Source organism: Cygnus olor, chromosome 2, assembly GCF_009769625.2.
Source record: "Cygnus olor isolate bCygOlo1 chromosome 2, bCygOlo1.pri.v2, whole genome shotgun sequence".
Classification (NCBI taxonomy): Eukaryota; Metazoa; Chordata; class Aves; order Anseriformes; family Anatidae; genus Cygnus; species Cygnus olor.
In genome coordinates, this window is record NC_049170.1 from 26,221,226 (window position 1) to 26,241,782 (window position 20,557).

General features: G+C 39.9%; 1 protein-coding gene across 5 annotated transcripts in view; it reads right to left on the reverse strand.

Annotated features, from left to right (window-relative positions):
* SGCE (sarcoglycan epsilon) overlaps positions 1-16,544 on the reverse strand; it is a 28,847-nt gene extending 12,303 nt beyond the window's left edge. For 2 of the 5 annotated variants that reach the window (XM_040549612.1, XM_040549609.1), the window contains exons 1-4: positions 16,405-16,544; positions 9,999-10,103; positions 2,911-3,068; positions 548-620 (exon numbers count right to left, since the gene is read on the reverse strand). In XM_040549612.1, the coding sequence (XP_040405546.1) occupies positions 548-620; positions 2,911-3,068; positions 9,999-10,103; positions 16,405-16,495 (427 nt within the window). In that variant the 5' untranslated portion in view covers positions 16,496-16,544. Of the gene's footprint in view, positions 1-547; positions 621-2,910; positions 3,069-5,594; positions 5,718-9,998; positions 10,104-16,404 lie in introns of all 5 variants that reach the window. The other 3 variants (XM_040549611.1, XM_040549608.1, XM_040549613.1) reach the window with 3 other exon arrangements.
* Positions 16,545-20,557: the final 4,013 nt, after the last annotated feature.

A 20,557-nucleotide genomic window follows, 5' to 3' on the forward strand; every position in this document is an offset into this window, starting at 1 on the left:
ATTTCAGCAGACCAGTGGCAATATGCCACTGGGCAATTTGGCCCAGTGTCGAAATTTTAACAATTTTTCCTACCCACTGCTTTAAAAAAAAAATCAACCCTTATATTCATTAAACAGTAATGTGCTATTGCTGAATTCTTTGTCCTTCAACAGTGATGCTGAATGCCCTTTTAAAATGCACCTACCGTTGTTCTTTGCATAAAGAAAATTAAGCAAACTGAACAACATGCAGAAAAACAGTGAAATCCTTTGTGTAAGCTCCATTTGAAAAGACATAAATTTCAAATTACTTCCAAAACAATAAACAAAGACTTTTTTTTTAATGAATAAGGGATGATAGTCTTACCTGACATAAATAATTTAGACAAAAACAACAAATTGAAACAAAAGAGGAAAAACTCTTACTTCCCCTTTATGCCCCTACATTTGGCTTGAAGACCAAACAACTATTTTACAGTACTTTTTATCGTAAAAGAATGGGATCTCAAAAGATTTTTTTTGTTTGTTTATTCAGTTCAAAACTCAACAAGCTGTTTTCTGTACATACCTTCTGCTGACATTATATTAATGATCAAATTACGTCTTGCTGTCTCAAAGGTACGCCTGTTATATGCAGTGATCTAGAGTTAAAAAAAAGAAACAACAGTAAGCAAAAATGTGGGGGTAGCATTTCCCATCCTACCCACAACCCTCTGGAAGCCCCACTCCCCTAGTACTGAGATCTGTATTCATTGTTAGCTTCCTAGGGAACTAAACTAGCTAGAGACATTTAAATGAATTATTGGGAACCCAGCAATTGCAGTCTTTGAGACTGGGATTTTCACTTCATGAATGGATTCATAAGCATTTCTCTAACACGAGTAGTTTTTAAAAAATCCAGGAATCTGTAAGTGGAGGGGAACTGAAAACCAGTAGGTAGATGCAACTTTCATGTCTGTTATTAAACTTATACACTCCTGATCAAATTATGCAAGGATACCAATCTTATATGTATGAGACACCTGATATGCTTGCAGGTGTCAAATACAGTCCTCAGTAGTTGCTGCATGATGCTGCTCAGAAATGGAACTGTGATTATGTGCTCACTCACAAGAATTACAGAATAAGGCTGGATATCAATATTATGAAGTATTGTTTTTTCTACTTTTTATTTCCTGGATGGTGATAAATCTTTCATGAAACAAATAAAACAAGGCTTTCTCCCTAAGTTTACACTTCAGTTCATTTCAGGGAGAGAGGAGAGGCAGAGCATGACTGCAGTTGACAAAACTGTGCTGCTCCTCAGCAAGCAGAGCTGCACAGCATTTGTGAGATTGATTACCAAATAAACAAAAGTACATCTACTGCAGACTCACTTAAGCAGTGGGAAAAGGTTGCCCAACAAAATTAAATCTCACCTAATTAATCAATTTTGTGATAAAAGTACAAGAAAATGCCTTAGATTTTTTCGATTCCTCAGTTTTGTTAATTTTTCAGAGTTGTTTCAACAGTAGTTTGACCATTAATACTTAGAAAACCTAACTTTGGTGGTACGAGATCTATGTAGGAACATGGAAGTGCCCATTTTGAGTCTGTACTTCAGACTGTTGTTGATCTGGACTGTACACCCATAGCTAGTAAAAGCAACAATGGTAGAGATTGCCTCTGTACTGAGTATTCATTCAAATACAAGCTGTCTGCACAGCTTTCAAAGGAGCTTAATCTCCCTTACTACCACTCTGCTGCAATGCTTGGGTTGCTAGGTCCTTCTAATCACGAGGTCTCCTCAAACTAATTTACCTACCTGTGGCATCGCCTCAGGCATCAGGACATGGTGAAAGTTAAGATTCAGACTAAGAACACACAACCAATCCTCTCATATGGCACTAGAAGCGGAAAAAATGCAACCTGCCTTCACCTTGTAGTGTGGAATTAATGCAAAAGCCACACGCGAGCACAGGTCCACAACACAGTAACTCATACGCTAGGCAAGATTTAGTTCAAATATAGGCTTGAGCTCATGCTTACGGTGTAGGTCCTGATATAGACCCTACGGAGTAAAAGCACACGCCATACAGAAAAATATAATTTTGAGTAATGGTTTGCTCTACGGAAAGTTGAGCAAATGGAGCTAAATGGAGTCTGCAAGTACTTCTGCACACAATTAATTCCACCGATGTGATTAGTCGTGCTGAAATCAAAAATGAATCAAGCATGGATGAAATTATCTACAGCATAACTTAACATTTAGAGTCGTCATTCCTGAGGAAGAACAACTATATCAAATACAATTTAAAGAGAAAACTCATCAGGGGTTTAGGACAAATGTACCGCTGAAGAAGTGCAATGGCTGGAGCAAGTTAATTAGCGGATTTTCCTTAGCACTGTGGGCTGCGCAGCGTCTTATTCATTCTGCTATGATATACCTGACAGAAAATAATCCTTTTTCCCTTTCAGTTGCTGCTCACTGAATAATTGGTGCTTTTAAACATTTGGGTAGTTAATTGTCAAAAATAAAGTAGCGGGTCTGTCATGGCTACAATTACAAGAATAGAATTAAATTAATGAAACTGCCAATTAAAATAAAATTTGTCTATAAATATGCATAATGAACCAGATAATACTTGATGAAAAATAATGCAATTAAAAACAAGAAAAGTTAACCTGTTTATTGTATGAATGCTATATTTTACAGAGAGGAAAAGTCTGGCCCAAACATCAGGGTAAAACATTACAAAGCTCAGAACTGAAATATTATGAAGACATACTAGAGAAAATGTTTATGTCACAAGTGACTTCCCTGCCTTACAATCTTCCTTTTCCATTGTAATTAACTTTTCAAAAAGAAGAGTGGGAACCAATACCTGCTGACAATTCTTAACATATACTCCAAACCAAAATAATTTGGGGGGCATTTTTGCAAGCAAGTACCTCAATGACGGTTGGTTTGCCCACATTCTCTACAGTTGGTGAACCGTACAGCACTCCATCACTGTAGGGTGTCCTTTGTATGTAGCGCAGCCATCCAGGTCTGTCAGGGTAACCCATTAAGTTGGTATTAAATGTTATAGGATCATTGCTTATTTCACCTAGATTGGAAAAGTAGTATTAGAACATTTACAAGAACACGCAATATGCTTGGATTTTGATGTTTGTTTTAGAAAAACTTATTCTGATTTCCAGTTATGTCTTCTAAACACTTCCATGGAGAAAAACAAAACAAAACAAAACATAGAAAATGCTCATCTTTAATATATTAGAAACATGTGAATTCTTACTCAGCACCTGTAAACATTAAGATATTCTTATCTGAAAAATGTAACCAACTGCAGAGATGAATGCACTTGTACTCCTAGACTCATTTTTCAGTGGCTGTGATTTTTAGAACTCAGTTCCACCTAGGATTGAATGATCTGATCTCCCTACTGATGAAAGCACAAATTTTAATGCCCCAAAAGTTATCTTTTAGTTACCTCTCCTTTTTTTTTTTTTTTTAGTAATAATTATTCCAAAGACCCAATGGGCCTGGGAGGGCTTACTGTAAACAGTGGCTGTGTAACTACTGATGCTTGAAAGCTTCTATTAGCATTAGTATCAAGACATACAGATCTTCAGCACAAACAGCCTGGCAGTAAATTATTTTTTTTAGAGAATAAATTAATTCAGAAAGGAGACCAAATATGCCTGCAAAATGGATCCACGGATGGCTATGTACAGTGGTCCGGATGCAATCTCTGAAAGCAAACACCACCACCAGTTCTTGTGGCTCCTATGGATGCTCTCTCACATGGCTGGTTTTGACTTCTGTTTATTTTAGCTTCTGCAAATGAAGGCAGACCCGCCTCAGGGCCAGCAGACCCTCATTGCTGAGGGGGGAGCACCTTACAACGGAGGCATGGAGCTCGAGCAGATCAGTTCTGCACCCGTGCACACACCTCTGCACTGTGCTCCTCGAACTCAGCTTTGAGATGGCACCAGCAGCAACTGTAGGACAAGTGACAAACGAAGGTGTGACAGGCAGGCTGGCACAGAGGGAAGAAACTGAGCCCAGTGAAGAAAGGAAGGCTGTCATCTCCTCCTGAGAGGCACAGCTAAAAGAGAGACTGAGAGCTGTTGCAAAACGCTGACTAGTTTTCAGGTGAGCATTTACACACCTGGCTGTGGCTAAAGGGACCAGAACTGAAGGAAGGGCCACACTAACCCAGCACCGAGGTGTAACATGACTTTCCTCACAGCTCCCTTGGGACATCACAGTCTTCTATTATTGCACTGGAAATAAAATTCCTATCATCGCATGTGCTTGCTGAAAAGCACCTGTGATACCCTCTGGTTTGCCCTTCTTTAAGGTAGGTCACGCCAGGGAAGTAGCCCAGCTTTTCAAGCAATGACGACTGTAAGGACCATGGCAAGCATGGTAAGCTTTGGTCTTACAGTCAGTTCACATTGCGTCTACTGGTACAGAAATTTCAACAGTATCTGAAATCAGATTGATGCCGCATTGGAATCAGGCTGGGACCGCGGGGACGTGAAAGAGAAGCCATAACTAACACAATTTCCAGGTCTGTGTGCCAAAGATGTGGAAAAACAGGGCCAGAGGCAAACTCACTCTACCCCTGGTAATAGCTCTACCAGTCACTGTTACAGGAAACGAAGACCCAGGTACAAGGGTAAGTAAAAACACCCACTTCACAGGGAGGAAATAAATAAATAAATAAATAAGCCGGTTGTATCCATGAAAAAACTTAACTAATACTAACAGGAACTTATTTTTTCTTAGAAGAGAGTTTTGAAAGTTGTACTCTCAAATTGATTCGAAAGCTTATTAATGGAACAGTAGGTTTTGATTATGTATACACGATACCTGTACTAATTTTTTCATATTCTATAGGAAAAGAGCATACATTTACTTATATTATACACTAAAGGACAGATTAATATATTTATGATTCCTTTTCAGTGTTGTGGGACAGGATGTTCCTTCTTTCTCCTCTCCCCCCAGCTTGTTTATTCACATTCTCGCCTGCCAATGATGGATCCTTTGGCTTTAACTCAGGTGTACATCAAACCACCATGCTTAGGAAATAACAGCTCCGTCTCTAAAACCAAACAGCTTAATAACATTAAACTGTTCCTAAATATAGAACTAAGGCTGAATCCAAAGGAGCTTTTGTTTTTAGTGAAAGGAAACATCGTTACATAGTCTCATATTTATTTTAACCTTCTATTTTGTCTCAAGTTTGCTATATGCTTGCAAAATGCTCCTTCATCAAGCCTGATACATGCTATTTCCGTAAGACTGATCAAATAAATGTCATTTTCAAGAAACATAATTATTACACTTCCATCATTTCATATTTCATGGGAAAACACAAAAAAGCATACTTCTTAATCTCGGATAAACAGTGTGCATTATTATGCGTTCTCAAATTAACTACATTTTTCAGAACACAGTTATATGCATCTTTTCACAAATGATGAGCACAAAACAAAACATTTTACGGTATTTCAATAGAAACTAAAAACTATGTTAGATGATTCACTGCAAGGTACATTAAATATATTTGATTTTTTTTTCTAATTTTTTATATAACATGGAAGATCTTAGCATCCCATACCAGGCTTTGGGTAAGGAGGAAACTCCCCCTTAAAGTACTCTCTCTCCAAAACATGAACAAAAAGAACTCCAGCAGAAGGGTATACATTCCGATCAGAGTGCACCTTAGACAGAATCGTGTACACTGGAAAGCAGAAGGAAAGATAAAAGAGAGAAAAGCACAAGTGAGACATGCTCTAGGTAACACAGCATGCATTTTAACAGCAATGTGCGCAACTGGGAAAAGGAAAGCAACAAGTATTAGATACCTGTTAATAAGTTTTTAAAAGGTTGCATAGATTTAAGAACAGAACAAAGGGCAAACCCTCTCTTTCCCCCACAGGATCCCTTCCAGTATTGCAATAAACAAAACAGGCTGCGTTAGAATTTAAGTAGTACAACCTATTTATTTTTATTACAATAAAAAAAATGAGGGAGCCTACTGCAATTTTTATAGTTGTTTTATTTGCAATATTACATACATAAAAATACATGAAATAAGCAATACAAACATATTTTCTTGATATTTAACAATAAAAATAAGGATCTTGAGGAGAACTGTGGAATCTTAGCAATAAATAGTAGTGATTCCTCTCTAAACAAAAATGGTAGACTTTTCAGTTCCGGGGCAGAAAAGGGCAAAGCAATTCACTTTAGCTAAGGATTTATGAGTTCTTAAAGCTAGACTTTCTTAGACCAGTAGGGTCAGATAAGCTACATCTAAAAATGTTTTTAGAGAGCTCTTAGAAAAGCTCAACTGAAGATGTTGTGCATGTATTGAAACTGAAGGACATGGGTAATTATAGGCCAGTCAGATGACAATGACTCCAAACAAACAAAAAAACAAAATCCACATTTTACAGGACTGAAATTAAAAACCTAAAGGAAACTTACTCTAGAACAATATGCCATTTTAATACAAAGTTAGTTCACAAACGTACCTCTTATTTAGGTATAACACCTTTGATACAGTACTATAAACACATTCTAATGAATTTGAGTACAAAAATCATTATGACACATTAAATGAGTAAGAACCCACTTGACTGACAAGTTTCAAATTCCAAACATAAATGGAGAACACTGATTTAATAGATGTATGTCGCAGGGTCTTAACAGGACTGACTGCAGGTCATATCACTATTCCATACTATTATTCAATTTTTTTCAAGTCACTGATTTCCAAGAATCAATCACTGCTGATAAATTTTGTGCGTTAAATTAGGATAACACAAGTGGTAAAGATAAGCCCTGGATAGAGTGATACACAGCTACCTGCCTTGCATGCTAACCGAAAGAGACTTTACACGAAGCCATGTCTCTGAGCAAAGACTCCAGGCCATACAGCATGGGGAAGTCATATGGAAGAGTGATCCTAAAGAGACTTTGGAGTCATTGTAATAAGCTCATAGGAACAAAGGCATAGCTCCTGGTAGCTGAAAAGGCTAATTTCAACATTTAGATCAATAAGCAAGAAATATTTGCAATGTGTATCAAGCTAAATTTTCTAATCCTGGTAAAATGTTTCTTCAGACTTGTCGTTACACCAGCTTTCTTATTTGAGAGCTCCTTAAAAGAAGCCCTGCTAATTAGGCATTAATCACAGACATGGCACCCCTCGTACCACGTACTCCATGTGGAATCCATCTCACCTAATTTTAGATGCCTACAGAAACAACATCCACCACTGAGTCCGCCAGGCTCCTTTTATAGTCAGTGAAGAGAAACAGACGCTTCTAGGGGTTGATTAATTTGGTTTCGCCTGTAAAATGAGATGAATCATGTCCTACATTCCTGCCTCCTCTCACTGGATCTCCGCTGACTACAGCCGAGAGGAGATGCAGACATCTGTAAGGCAGACCTCTCTACATTTAGTTACACACCTTCCAGTCTCTGAGCTGGATCCAAATTTAACAGGCTCAACCTCTTGATACAATATTGATCAAATTCCACAGCAGGAACATTTCCACTAAACAGCACTGACCGCCTCAGTGAGAGGTTATAAATAAGTAATACTTTTCTAAGGATCGATGACAGGATCTTCTTACTGATAGAGAAAGCGTTAGATGCCTCGCTTGAGGTACGAACCATTTTCCTATGAATTTACATGAATCTTGCTGGAAAAGCGTTGGCCATAATCATGGTCCCTTGGTTATCTGTGTAATGATCTCCTTATTGGAGTTGGTGTTTTTTTCAGTTTTAGAAGTTCCTTTTGACACAGTATGGAGCAATGTCTCCACAACAATTTTATCTTAAAGCGAAAATGAAAATGGACCCTGGAATTTTAATATAATTTATTTTTTAATAGTGTAATACATTTTTTGTGATCAATGAACCAATTATTGTAAATTCAGTACAGTAACACAGCTATTTGATTTGCAAAATTAAAATTAGTAATTTAATGACCCAAAAAAACTTGTGCACTCCCTTCTGTGAATAAGCTGTAAACAGATCAAGGGAACTTTAATTTCCTGTAAAATAATTTCAAGAAAAGCTGAAAAAGTATTTATAACATTAATAGGTCTCTTCCCAGTGCAGAAAAGCTGAGAAAAATATGGTAGCTGGATGAAAATGTGTCAAATATCTCAAAAAAATCTATTTTTCCATTTCTGATTCTTTGACTCTACAATGAAGGTCAATTTCAAACAGGAAGAACAGTGAAAAAGTAATGTATATATTCTCCACAAAAATAGTTTCAGAAAGTAAGAAAGATAATAAGATCAACTGTTACTAAAGAAAACCCCATATAACCCATATATTTCTTTTGTCAGTTAGAATAAATCTGTTGCTACCACTAATTACCTGCACCTAAATACCTCATAATGAGACACTCTCTCTTGCTAAGGTAAACATACGCATAAGGATTTCACCAAGATCACTGTCTTACATCTGCATAAAGTCTAAAAATGCCTCTCAGAAGGAAAAAAAAAAAAAAAAAAGGAAAACATCCTTATTTTGTCTTATAATGGCAAATATATTGTAATGACACGAGTCCATAGGGTAAGAACTAGAAAGTCCTTGCCCCCCATATCAGAGAAGCTCTCTTCTTTTCCCCCAACGAAGTTCCTTCAAAATCAAAAGGAAAATGATGAGTCTTCAGTCCTCTGCAGCAGTCAATGCTTTTCGGTAATGAAACAAGTGAAATGCTATTTTCTTCTGAGGCTTTTAAAACTCACAATTATTTTCATAAGATTGCCTGAGACTGAAGATGAATGTGTAATCATCTTAGGTGATCTAAGGCTGAAGCTGAATACACCAACTTCTAAACACTAATCTAATACAGCAAACTGTCAAATATGTATTGGCTGGGCAAATTCCCCGTGGCAGATAAAATTCCAAGGAGACTCTGAAAGGCTTCTGTAAATTTACCCATGAGAAATTAAAATTTTTCACTACATGGGATAACAACAGTTCCCGAAAGAAAAAAAAAAAAAAGACAGCAGCAGCTACCTCAACAGCACTGTTGTTTATCTTTCTTGTTTCCAGGTCCCTTGGAGGACTTTCCAAGATCCCAGGATCTATCTGCACAGAAAGGACAGAAATTCTGGAGATTGGGGAAAAAAAATAGATCAAATAGGAACTGAAGGCTGGAAAACATGCATCACTCTTTTAACCATGTAAAGAAAATATCCCAGTTGTCCTTTTTGTAGATCTTGTGCATGGGCATAGCCAGGAATTCAGCTAGGACTGTCTCAGCCTCCAGTCCAGAGGCTGTTACCAGCCACATGCCGGAGTGTGCGTATCGGATACAGATGACCCTCGTCTCCAGAAATTTCAGAAGATTCACCATGTTGGTTGGAGCCTCTACGCTGACCATCTTCACGAAAAACAAAACAAAACAGCACATACCACACCTGGACATTTTCTCCAGAAATTTCAATGGGTTCTTTCTCCACTGATTTTTAGCAGAGGAGACAATCCTAGAAATAATTTCATTTGGGGGCCAATCCAGACTGCCTACCTGGACGGGCAGTCAATGCAAAGCCAACAGGCTTTTCTCTGCTAGTGTACAATAGCGACAATATTCTAGGTGCACTTTTACAAATTACAATAAAATATTTTTTTTAATGTATGTATATCTAGGGATTTTTTTTTAATCGTTTCAGAAAAGTTATTGTATTAAGCAAACTGCAGAGGTGTTTCCAAGCAACCAGCAGCAATAAGAAAATATGCAATATTAGGTACACACACAGCCATTATTTCAAGCAAAGCTGTAACTGCAACAGGAAAAGTTGGGGAGAACTTACGAAGACACACAGGTCTGTGAATGTTTAAAAGACTGAAGAAATGCAAGATTTTCCAAATTACTTACCTTAAAATAGCACCTTATTCCTAAAACAAGGACATGACTGAAAAAGCAGGAGTAACATTAAAAGCAGATTTGACTGAACCAACATGGGGGTTTAAATTGATGACCTAAACTCACCATTCTTCTCAACAGCCTTTATTCTGCTGATAATATAACTGTTGGCTTGCTTAGTCTTCCAGTTAACTGTTCCATTATTGCCATCGGCAGAGCTTAACAAAAAAGCTTTTCAGAATAAAACAAATGCAAAATAAATTAGTCAGATCAACAGACTCCCACAAACCAACTATCAGATGGAATCAGATACCTTCTAAACCAGGTTTTTTATTTAGTCAGAGCTTAGGAATCTCAGCTTAAGAAAACGATGGTGTTTGATATGAATACATAAGTATATATTATTCTTCCTGATAGTAACCTTTTTGACATTCATTGTCCAAATAAGCTAAATTTGCACTAAATGCTTAAGCACCTGTAGCCGCTGTTGCTGGCATAATTATACTGGTAAGAAATATGATGAAGCACATTCTCTGATAAACATATTTGCACTGGTAAAACCTCATATACAGGCAAAGACATACCTGAAGTTACTTTTGCTGGTGTAATATATTGTGGCCAAAGTAGGGGAAGTAATATAACCTAGAGCACGGCTTTGCTTATATGATGCTGGCAACTGGTGCCAAACACCTTGCCTTGCAGCATAACCAAAAATCAGTTCTGAGAAAAGAACTGCTTAAAATTAGTTACCTTCATCCCATTCAGCCAGAGCACTGCCTGAAACGGTTCCATCAGCACAGCTGAAGGCACAAGAAGGTTTACACATGGTGAGGAGCAAAGCACGCAGGAGACTCTGAAAGCAGCTGTTGAGCTGCCAAACAGCCTCCGTTTCAGCAGTGGCAGAACTGCCTGAGAAAGCTCCCTCTTCACCTCCCACTTTTTGTTCTTTTGTTCCTTTCCTCTGCGATGAAGGATATACCAGCTGTTTGTAGGTTACGCGCTAACGGAAAGCGCAGATAGAAGGAACTGCGGTAAGGTGCTAGGAAGGGGAGAGTGGACATAATAAATAGGTTTTCCTTTGAAATAGCTTGGGAGTACAAACTCACGTCAAACTCCAGCTAGAAGATGTTATCAGGCTAACATCTTAACTTGCTTAGAAAAACAGCAGTATCAGAAACAAACAAGTAGCGGTATTTTCCCTCAGATACATCTTTGTTGACAAACATGCATTCAAAATATTCAGGAAGCCTTTATACTAGAAACTTAAACATTTGTGGAGACTTCTGCTGACATGGCTGCACTGGTCAGCTATCACCCTACTGATACCACATTCTCCACACAGAATTTGGGAGGCCCCACAGATCAGGCTTAAGCAGGAAAGATACACAAACACGGATCTATGCATGCGGCTGAGACACTAATTCATGACAATTTACCCCAAACCCCTAAAATTTAATTGAGGATAAACTGTAACAGCAACAACAACAACAAAAAAAGCTATGTACTGAAATTACCCTACCAGTACAGTAACATTTCTCAATTATACATTTGTTAACTTCCTTCAGATTTGCAGTATATAGCAAGGATCTGTTTCAGCAAAAAGGTATTATTGCCATCCAGCGCTCTACATCTGTCTCGCATGCAGGACAACTTCCTCCCTGCTGAAATGATCTGCCTACCCTGAAAGTCTTAATATAATAGTGTCCTAGAGATGACCCCATGCAGTGCTGATCATGACCTTTAGTGTACGTTTTTGGTAACACTAGGAATACTCAAAAAATTCCAGAAAGGTAAAATAAAGTTGTTGCGGTATTTCAGATGCACGATCCAGGCAATTAGAACCTTTTCAGACAGAAACCAATCCCAGGCAAAGCAATTAACACAAGATTTGGTTAATGAAGGATTAAATGTTGAAGAGTATTATACCTATCACGATCGACAAGGGCCTCATGCATCTTTTCAAACTGATGCTTTTTGATGAGGTTGCCTGACGTACTGACAATGTTACCCATAGACATACAGCACGTCACCTAGCACTTTGAGAAACCAGACGCAAAATGAATCTAGCATATTTAAATTGAATATATGAAAAAAAAAAGTTCAAAGATGCATTTTTAAAATACTTTTTTTTTTTTTTATATTGAAAAATAAACGATCAGTAAGTGTCTCTGCTCTGGGCCCACAAGTTGTGCTAGGTCTGGCTGTGGGGATTAACGAGGTTACCTGTCCACCCCTCTGCCCTTCGCTGCAGTTCACAGGGGAGCTGGAAAAGCATCCAACGCGTCTGTTATTCAGATGCCACGGCTTACAGTGTGATGTTTTCATATAAGCATACACATCACCATCTATTTGATTTTAAATGAAAGGTGTGAAATGGAGCAATTCAGGAACACGCTGCCCATTCAGTAGCTTTCATCACAGGAAAAGCAATCTCAAACAATAGTTCAGGGCTCCTGGATAGTTAATTGGTTACATCAGATTTCTAGTATGTCTCACAAAGCATTGGCCTTATGCTACTGGAATATTTTAATATATATAAAATGACCAGGATATATAACATATATTGATAAAATCAGCAGGTTAAGCCAAAGGCTGGGAGATTAATAAATAATGTAAGCGACAAGCCACTAACACAGTACAGTGAAGTTGTTTGGTTAGCTTAAGGTGATCGCCGATGTGTACTTCAATGGAATAAAATGTAAATACGTACCCGGGAACAAAGAATGCATGCCGTACTTACATTACAGAGCATGCAATTCAGGGATCCGGAACTTTGATAAAAGAAACTACAAAGATGTGGCAGATAATAACGGGCTGAACAGAAGCTTTCAGTAGAACACTGGTTAGAACAGCTAATACATAAACAAGTACATCAAGGAGTAGCAGGGAGATTTTATTTTTGTGTGTGAGACAGATATGATCACCATTCAAATGCTGTGTCTAGCATTTACAAAGAGCCTTCAAGAAGCATAGTGACAACATGAAGAAAGCTCAGGGAGTATCTGTGAATACGATTAGAGGATGACAAAAGAGGCCTTATACTGAAGAGCACAGGAGTTCAGACTACTCATTTTTACCAAAGATAAATTTTAGAGAGAATGTGATCACCTTCGTACTCACACTGAAAAAAAAAGTGTTAATGGTGTCAGGCTCTTTAATTTGTTACACGTTGCCTCAGTTGCCAGAGCGTGCAAGAGGACCAGCTCCCAGCTCTGTGTCTGGGACTTGAACACGCTCAGGACAGTACACCTACAGGGCCCTTTTTTGTTAATTTTATTTGCATAGATCTTATGTAAAGGTTTCAATTATTAATACTTAACAGCAGAACACTAAACAGAGAAGATACCCCCAATAAGTTCTGTTCACCTCACAGTCCAAAAGGACCTAAGCATCACAGACCAACTTCACCTTGCCACTCCTGTACTGCTCTAACATCCACCCGGGGATTCTGCACCGCTGCCTATCCTCCCTATTGCTTCCTCAAACTAGGATCACAAATCAGCCTCTTCCACTACGAATGCAGCACACAGGTCCACCTCTCAAAACCCTGCATTGCCCCTCTCTCCCATACCTCTATCTCCACAAACCCAGAAATGTTTCTGAGCTCTACAATTATTCATCTGTACTCAGTGGGTAATGGTTATCTACCCGTTTCTGTTCCATCCATTTACGACTGTAACATCTGAGCATTTCTCTGAGATCATTCAAGAAAAGCAACCGGATGAGCCATTTTGTCAGTCTCACTGTGAAACTTCAGCAGTTGCATTCTTGGGAATGCTGCAAATTACACACTGGAAGAACAAAACCCTCATGCTTTATTAATAGCAACATTTAGCCACCACCATTCTCCCTCCTACCGCTGACCTGACAAAGAAACCAAATCCCAGCAGTTTTTCCACAAAGGCAAGGAAAACAATACTGCTACAATTCCTGGGGTTCAGCCCTGAGCCCATGGTGTAGCCAGAGAAGGAACATTGCCTGGATTCCTCTTATATTTCTATCTGCTCTTGATACAAATTACTACAGTATCTCTGCTTACTTCTGATTTCTCAGGTTGCAATGGATTCAAAAGGTTAAAGAAATTCAGAAAAGCCACAGATTTCAAGATGCTGAGATTGCTACCTGACCACTACTTAGTTCTTTCTAACTTCCCATCTTGGCGGCTTAGGCTACCACTAAAAGTAATCTACATTGAAAAGACATTTTGGCTGGTTGTGCTGCAATTGTAACAACATTTAGCAAGAGTCTCCACTACTTAGTTGGGAGGGAAATGTCAAATCTCACTACGATCGTGAACTGATGGACATGGAAAATTGCCTGGTTTTAACCAGTCGTTATTTAATTTTTTTCACAGATATACAGACAACAAAGCTAGTATTATTAGGTTTTACAATTAAACAGTTACCAGCCTTGAGTTACATCTTCACTAACAGAGCAATGTCATACAGCATTGTTTTTTCAGTGGTGAAACCATACCCATCTAATGACAGTTATTCTTGTACTTTAGCTTCACAGTAACAGAATTGACAATCTCATTCGTATTAGAAAAGCTTAACCTTAAATATCATTCCAACAACAATGGCAAGACCCATTTTTTCTAGCACTGGAGAAGATGATCATCAACTACTGTTTGAGAGCCAGGTCCTCCACTCTGAGTACAATACTAGCTCCCTGGGACCAAATGCAGGACTTCTGAAATCACTCTTACACTCTTTAACCTCTTAAGTCTCTTGAACTCCCTAAATTTTGAGTTAACATTTTAGTTGCGGGAAAAAGAGAGAACAACATTCTGGACTTCTGGCAGCAAACAGCCTCCTTCAAAAAAACTCTATGTATATATTTCATATATCTTTAACACATACAAAAAAGCATAAGGTAAGTTTCTTCTGTAGTCAAGTGTTACAACAGAAACAGGAAAAATTAATCTCTGCTAGTAGAAGAGAACTCAAATCTATTCACTGAATCTTGTGGTTCTTACCATATTCTGTTTTCTCTGTAAGCTGTTTGTTTTTGCCTGGCTAAATAATGCTTCAGTACTATAGAGTCTACTTAAAGACAGAATTCAAAAGACATTATTTTTATGGGAGGCTGTAATTGCTTAGGACCAGCGATCCAGGTTGGAAGTTCTCCGACATGGTCATAGCTGAGATGTCAGGCACTGGGAAAGCTGGAAGATGGATGGGTTCAGCCCAAGAGTTGCACTCAAGAGCTATCATGAATACAATTCTGTTTGTTTGTTTGCTTAAAGGGGGGAAAAAAAGCTCAAGTGAGCCCCCGGGGCAGCTTACATCATTCAAATTATATGAGCTGTCCTGTGTTGTACCTGAATTGAGACCAGGGACATACTACAAAATTCCACCCTGATGAAGAATAAATGTTATGCAGATATCACTCACAAGAACTTAATACTGTTCACGCTTCCTTTTTTATATTGGTCTCAAGCCATTTATTGTGCTGTTGGAACTAATGAAATCCAACTTGAGACACGCTTAAAAAGGTCTGAAGAGGAAAAGTTAACAAAAAAAACTTAAAACTTCTTCCTTTACTGTGGAGCCTTGGAGGGACTTGTGGATTAAGCTCACAGCTCAGCCTCCAGAAACTCATTTTAGTTGAGCTTTTTTAGATTTAATATCTTCGTTGATACTGAAAGCTTATCCTAGGACTGTCCTAGTTTTCCCTTGGCTGCCGTGCCAGTCTTGGGAGAGGGAGGCAGGAAGGATTTCCACATTAGGAGAAAGCGGTATCTTGCAGTATCCTGTAGTGTCTTGTATCCGACAAATTCAGTTTAATCCTTACATTGAACAACTTAATGCTTAGGCGTTAATTGCACCCTTAATATATCCAACACCTCATGTCACTTCTGCTGTCAGTGCCCAATGACAAGTTCTGTCATACATATCAAGTATAGAGGTATGTTTACGTGTTACTCAGAAAGATACTGAACAGATTGTTAGTTTCCAGATGGCATACCCTTGATCCCTCATACCACAAAATAACTTAGAGAAATATCGCTGTCAACTTGTTCTTGGGGTGGCAAAAGTCTCACCACAGCACTTGCGGCTGGGCTACTGGTGAAGTACTTCACTCTGAAGAACCCTGGAGGCGTGAAACCCGAGTGTGACCTGATAGCTACGGTTTATACCCATCAGGGAGCGGAATTAAGGCTTTCTCTGCAGCCTTAATTCCGACACGGCAGGATTAAGCGCTCAAACTGGTGAATAGTTTTGACGGGCGGGGTGGCACGCGAAGGATGGGCTGGCCCAGCGCCCGGCCGGCCGCTGCAGGCACGGCGGGGAGGCAGCGGCCCCGCTCCGGGGGCTCCGGGCCCGGCCTCACCCCCGGCGCCCCGGGAGCACTGAGGCGGCCATGCCGTCCTCCCCGCGCCCCTGTGCCGCGCCGGGAGGCGGCTCGGGCCCCGCTCCGACCCTCCGCCGCCTCCCGAGGGGGAGAGAAGGGGCCACGGCGGGGCAGGCCGGCGGCTCCCGGCGGGGTCCCCGCCCGCCCGGCGCGGTGACACGGCGCCGCGACCGACCTGTCAGCAGCAGGGCGGGCCAGGGCCCCGCCGCGCAGCACCGCATCGCTCCCCGCTCCTCCGCCGCCGCCTGCTGCCGCCGCCGCCGCATCCTCCGCCCGCCGGCCCGCCGCCGCCTCGCCTCGCCCCGCGGCAGCCGCAGCATCCTCCCCTTCCCTCCCCGCCCCTGCCCGCCTCTCCCCGGCCCGCTCCGCCCCGCTCCGCGCCGGCCGGCCCCGAGCAGCGCGGCGGAGAGCGGCAGCCCCGCCGGGAGGAGCCGCTCGCCGCCCCCGCCCCGGCCGCCGCCGCCATGTTAGGGGGAGGTGGCCGGTGGGGACGGGCTGAGGCTGGGTGTGGTAGAGCCCGGCTCATCTTGCCTCAGGCCAGCGCTGCAAAAGCATCGGCAGCGAAGGCCTACACCTTTCAAAGTTTATCTATTCTACGTGTAAATGCGGTGTGTTTTTTTCTTCAAACAGTGCTGCACCATCATCCCGGAGGGGACGGTCAGGGATCCAAGCCCCGGGCTGCAGCGTGCATCGGGGCTTGCTGCCCCTCTTCCATCGCTGTCCCGCAGCACCGTGACCCCAATTAAAGGCTGTACTCCATCTTCTGTTAAAGGCTGTACTCCATCTTCCATCCCAGGCCTGGCTGTGCTGCGCTGCCTCGTTTGACACAGGCTGCATATGCTCTCTAGGCTACTGATTCCTGACTGCCATCTGATGTCTGTGTTGCAGCCCGAAAGTGATGACAGAAAAGCTGTCACAAAGGAAGCAAATGCTCCAGTGCAGGAAGGAAGAATACTGTCAAATACAGTTCTCTGCAATAGTGATGCTGTATTTTGTGGGTAGGTGATACATAACCCCTAGAAGAGACATCGCTATGCAAATAGGGCATTTTCTTGTGCAGAGCTACACTCTAGAGCTTCCAGTATTGTATATACAAGATGGTCCCTGTACTAGAACTACATACTGAACTACATCTAGAGCCATGCCTGGTTTTATGTATTATTTAGTTAGTTTGATTAACTCATTACTTAAACTTGCAATGTCTTAGGGCAATTAGAAATGAGAGGGTAGATTTTTTGACATATTGAATGCTTTGTAAACATTTCGCTGTATACGCTAGCACAGGAGCTCTTTTAAATAAGGACAAGATAGTAAGTCTTCTATTATCCATGGAAATGACCTTCCTTTCTTTGTTGTGCATTGAGAATTTTGGTTTCTCATGGAACTTCCTCAGTATTTCTAGCCTTGAAAGCCAAATGTGTTTGCAGAAATAATAATATGCTTTTGAGGTTTGGTAGGGAGAAGTAAAATCTGGCTTACTTGAAATGTATTGAATCTATTGAGCTCTTTAGAAGCAGGGGAATAAAAGATGAGTGTAGAAGACTTCACCCTATCTGGCTTATGAAGGGGAACCTTATGTAGTGAGTGGCTGTTCAATATAGAAGTTCTGCCTGACATTAAGATGCAAAATGCTTTGGTGCTTTTAGTCAGCCAGCTCATTGTCCCAGATGAAGGCTTTTTTTTTTTTTTTTTCCATTGAGATTTTCTTTAAAAATATATTCACATTTTTCATGTGACTACACAGACATTTATGAGCAGAATTATACTCTTTCATTTACCTCTGTATAGAAGTACTCTTCTGTTTCATGGCACTTTATACTTTTGAGGAGGCCTCCTTCCACCCCCCTGCTATGTATGATTTTTAGATTCATTTCCTTATGAAAGTGTACAAAGCCATACAGGTGCAGCTGTGCCACAACCATCTGAGATAGCTAGCTCATCCTGTGATGGTAATGTTTAAACTAATGAGAGAGAAAGCTGATGGCTTTCCAACAACAATCTTGATGCTAGTAAAAGGCCTGATTCTTGTAAACACCTGTACTGTCATCACCTTATTAATTACCATTTTCCTTCCAAGTTGTATCATGTTGAGATGTTATTCTTATAGATGCTATAAAACTGTCAACATCAAAGGTTTTCAATGCAGTAGCAGCAGTGTAGCGTTCATCATTCTGCCAGTCTGCACGGAAAGGCGGCTCACCTAAAATGTGTTTGTGGGATACACTGCCCAAGAAGAAACATTTATGTGCCATTGATCTGTGAAGAAGCGTGGGCCTGCCTTGTCCCATTGCTTCCTTCGCTGCAGCCCTTGGGTGCGGGTGCATATCTGGGTCTTCTTTTTTAGTCATATCTTGAGGCGGGCATTTTGAAGTGTACAGCACTGACCTAGCCCTGCAAGACTTCCCTTGACAGCCCTGAGAAACTCTGGATAATGCTGTGCACTTTTTAAGAATTCCGTCCTTACTCACATTCACAACATGGACAAGACAATATGTTTACATCAGCCACCAACGACTTGATCATGGTGAAAAATACTCCTTCTGGAAGTATTTCTTTCTCCTTGTACCATAACCTAAAAGACAGGCTGTTATAGAATGAATGGAAAGGGCTGCACTGATGTCCTCCATATATAGTGCATTTCCTTTGGTGAGTAGAAGAGCTGGCTTCTAACACATACTAAAGTACTTTTTAGCTTTTTTTTTTTAATTCCAGAGTATAAATACTTATTTTTTTAATGGATGCAGTAGTCCCAATTACTGTATCCGCATGTGTTCTGTGGGTTTGGTTTGAAGGTTTATTTTCTTCTTCAGACACAGCAGGCAGTCAACTTCATGCAGGCAGAATACAGCCTAATCCTTTTGCCTCTTTCTCTGTCAGAGCATGGGTGCTTGCAGCTTGATCTTTATAGATACTAAAATCTTGCAAGTGCTTAATGTTTCTGAAGATCAGCCCACCTAAGGGGAAAAAAGTATGTGTGTGGGTTTTTTTGTGTTTTTTTTTTTTTTAAGGCACTGTTGTGGGGAAAAAAATGTATCTATATATAACTTTAATTAAAGATAACAACTAATATACTTGTTATTATGTAAAACAAGAAAGAATAACTAAAATTCTTGTTCCTGTTCGCCATTCCTTGGGAGTTTATAACAACACCTTTCATTACATTCCAAGGATTCTCTTTTCTTTCATACTTCTGTCTTTATAGTGTTGACTGGAAGCTGTTTGGCACATTGCTATGGCAATTTGTGATTGCAGTAAACAGTTTTTATGCAGTGTTTAACTACGTTTTATATGCAGCAATGCTACCAGAAACTATATGCAACAGCAACAACAACAACAACAATCTTAAAAAATTAGGCTTTTAAGTTAGGCTTAAAAAATTAGGCTTTAACGTTATTTGAAATGCAACCCACAGGTGCTTATTAAAACAAAGTACATTATTCAAAATTATCTTCCAGAGTTGAACAGAAGTAGATTTTTATGAACTCTGTTTTTAGCTGATCTGGCCCATGCATTCTATATTTTTTCCTGGAATTTCAAATGTGTAAGAGGAGCACAAAAGACTGAATTCTGTAATGTACTAGTTTTCACTAGAATTTGGCATCTATCTTGGAAAATACCATGTGCTCAAAGAAAGAGCGTTGCGTATGTCCAAATATGGAAGTGATAAACAAGAATAATAATAATAAACAGAAGTTGGAAGAAATTAGACACTCTACGTTAAAACAGCCCGCAGGCAGCTTTTGAGTTTGCTGAACCAGCACGTGTATAGCCAGTAGCCCTGTGTGTCAATGACTTTGACTTTATTACAGAGATTATAGTTTCATGTGTCTGAATAGTTCTTGTGACTTTTCAGACAAACACTCGATTGCACCTGAAATATTGGTTCCTGTCAACATTGGAGACCTGTCACTTTGTTTATAGCCACTTTGTTTATATGTCCCACGTTTTTCCACCTCTCCCTCTGCCACAGGGCAGCAGCAAGTGTGGAACAGTATTGAGATGTTCTTTTCACTTGTGAGAGACTTCCGTTTCAAACGTCACTGTGACTGAGTGCTCGCTGAGGGCATACTTTAGGAATGCTAAGGAATAGTAAGGAATACCTTAGTTTAAAAGAAAAAGCTGTAGACTCTGATTTCTGTCATGTAATTTTTCCTCTGGTCAAAGGTTTTAGAGAGCATATTGGTTCAAAGAATTAATATTCTAGAATAATTAATATTCTAGAATTAATATTCACATATATATATATGATATATATCAATAATCTATAATTAATATTATATATCAATAATCATTGATTAATTAATTGATATATCAATATTGATATATAT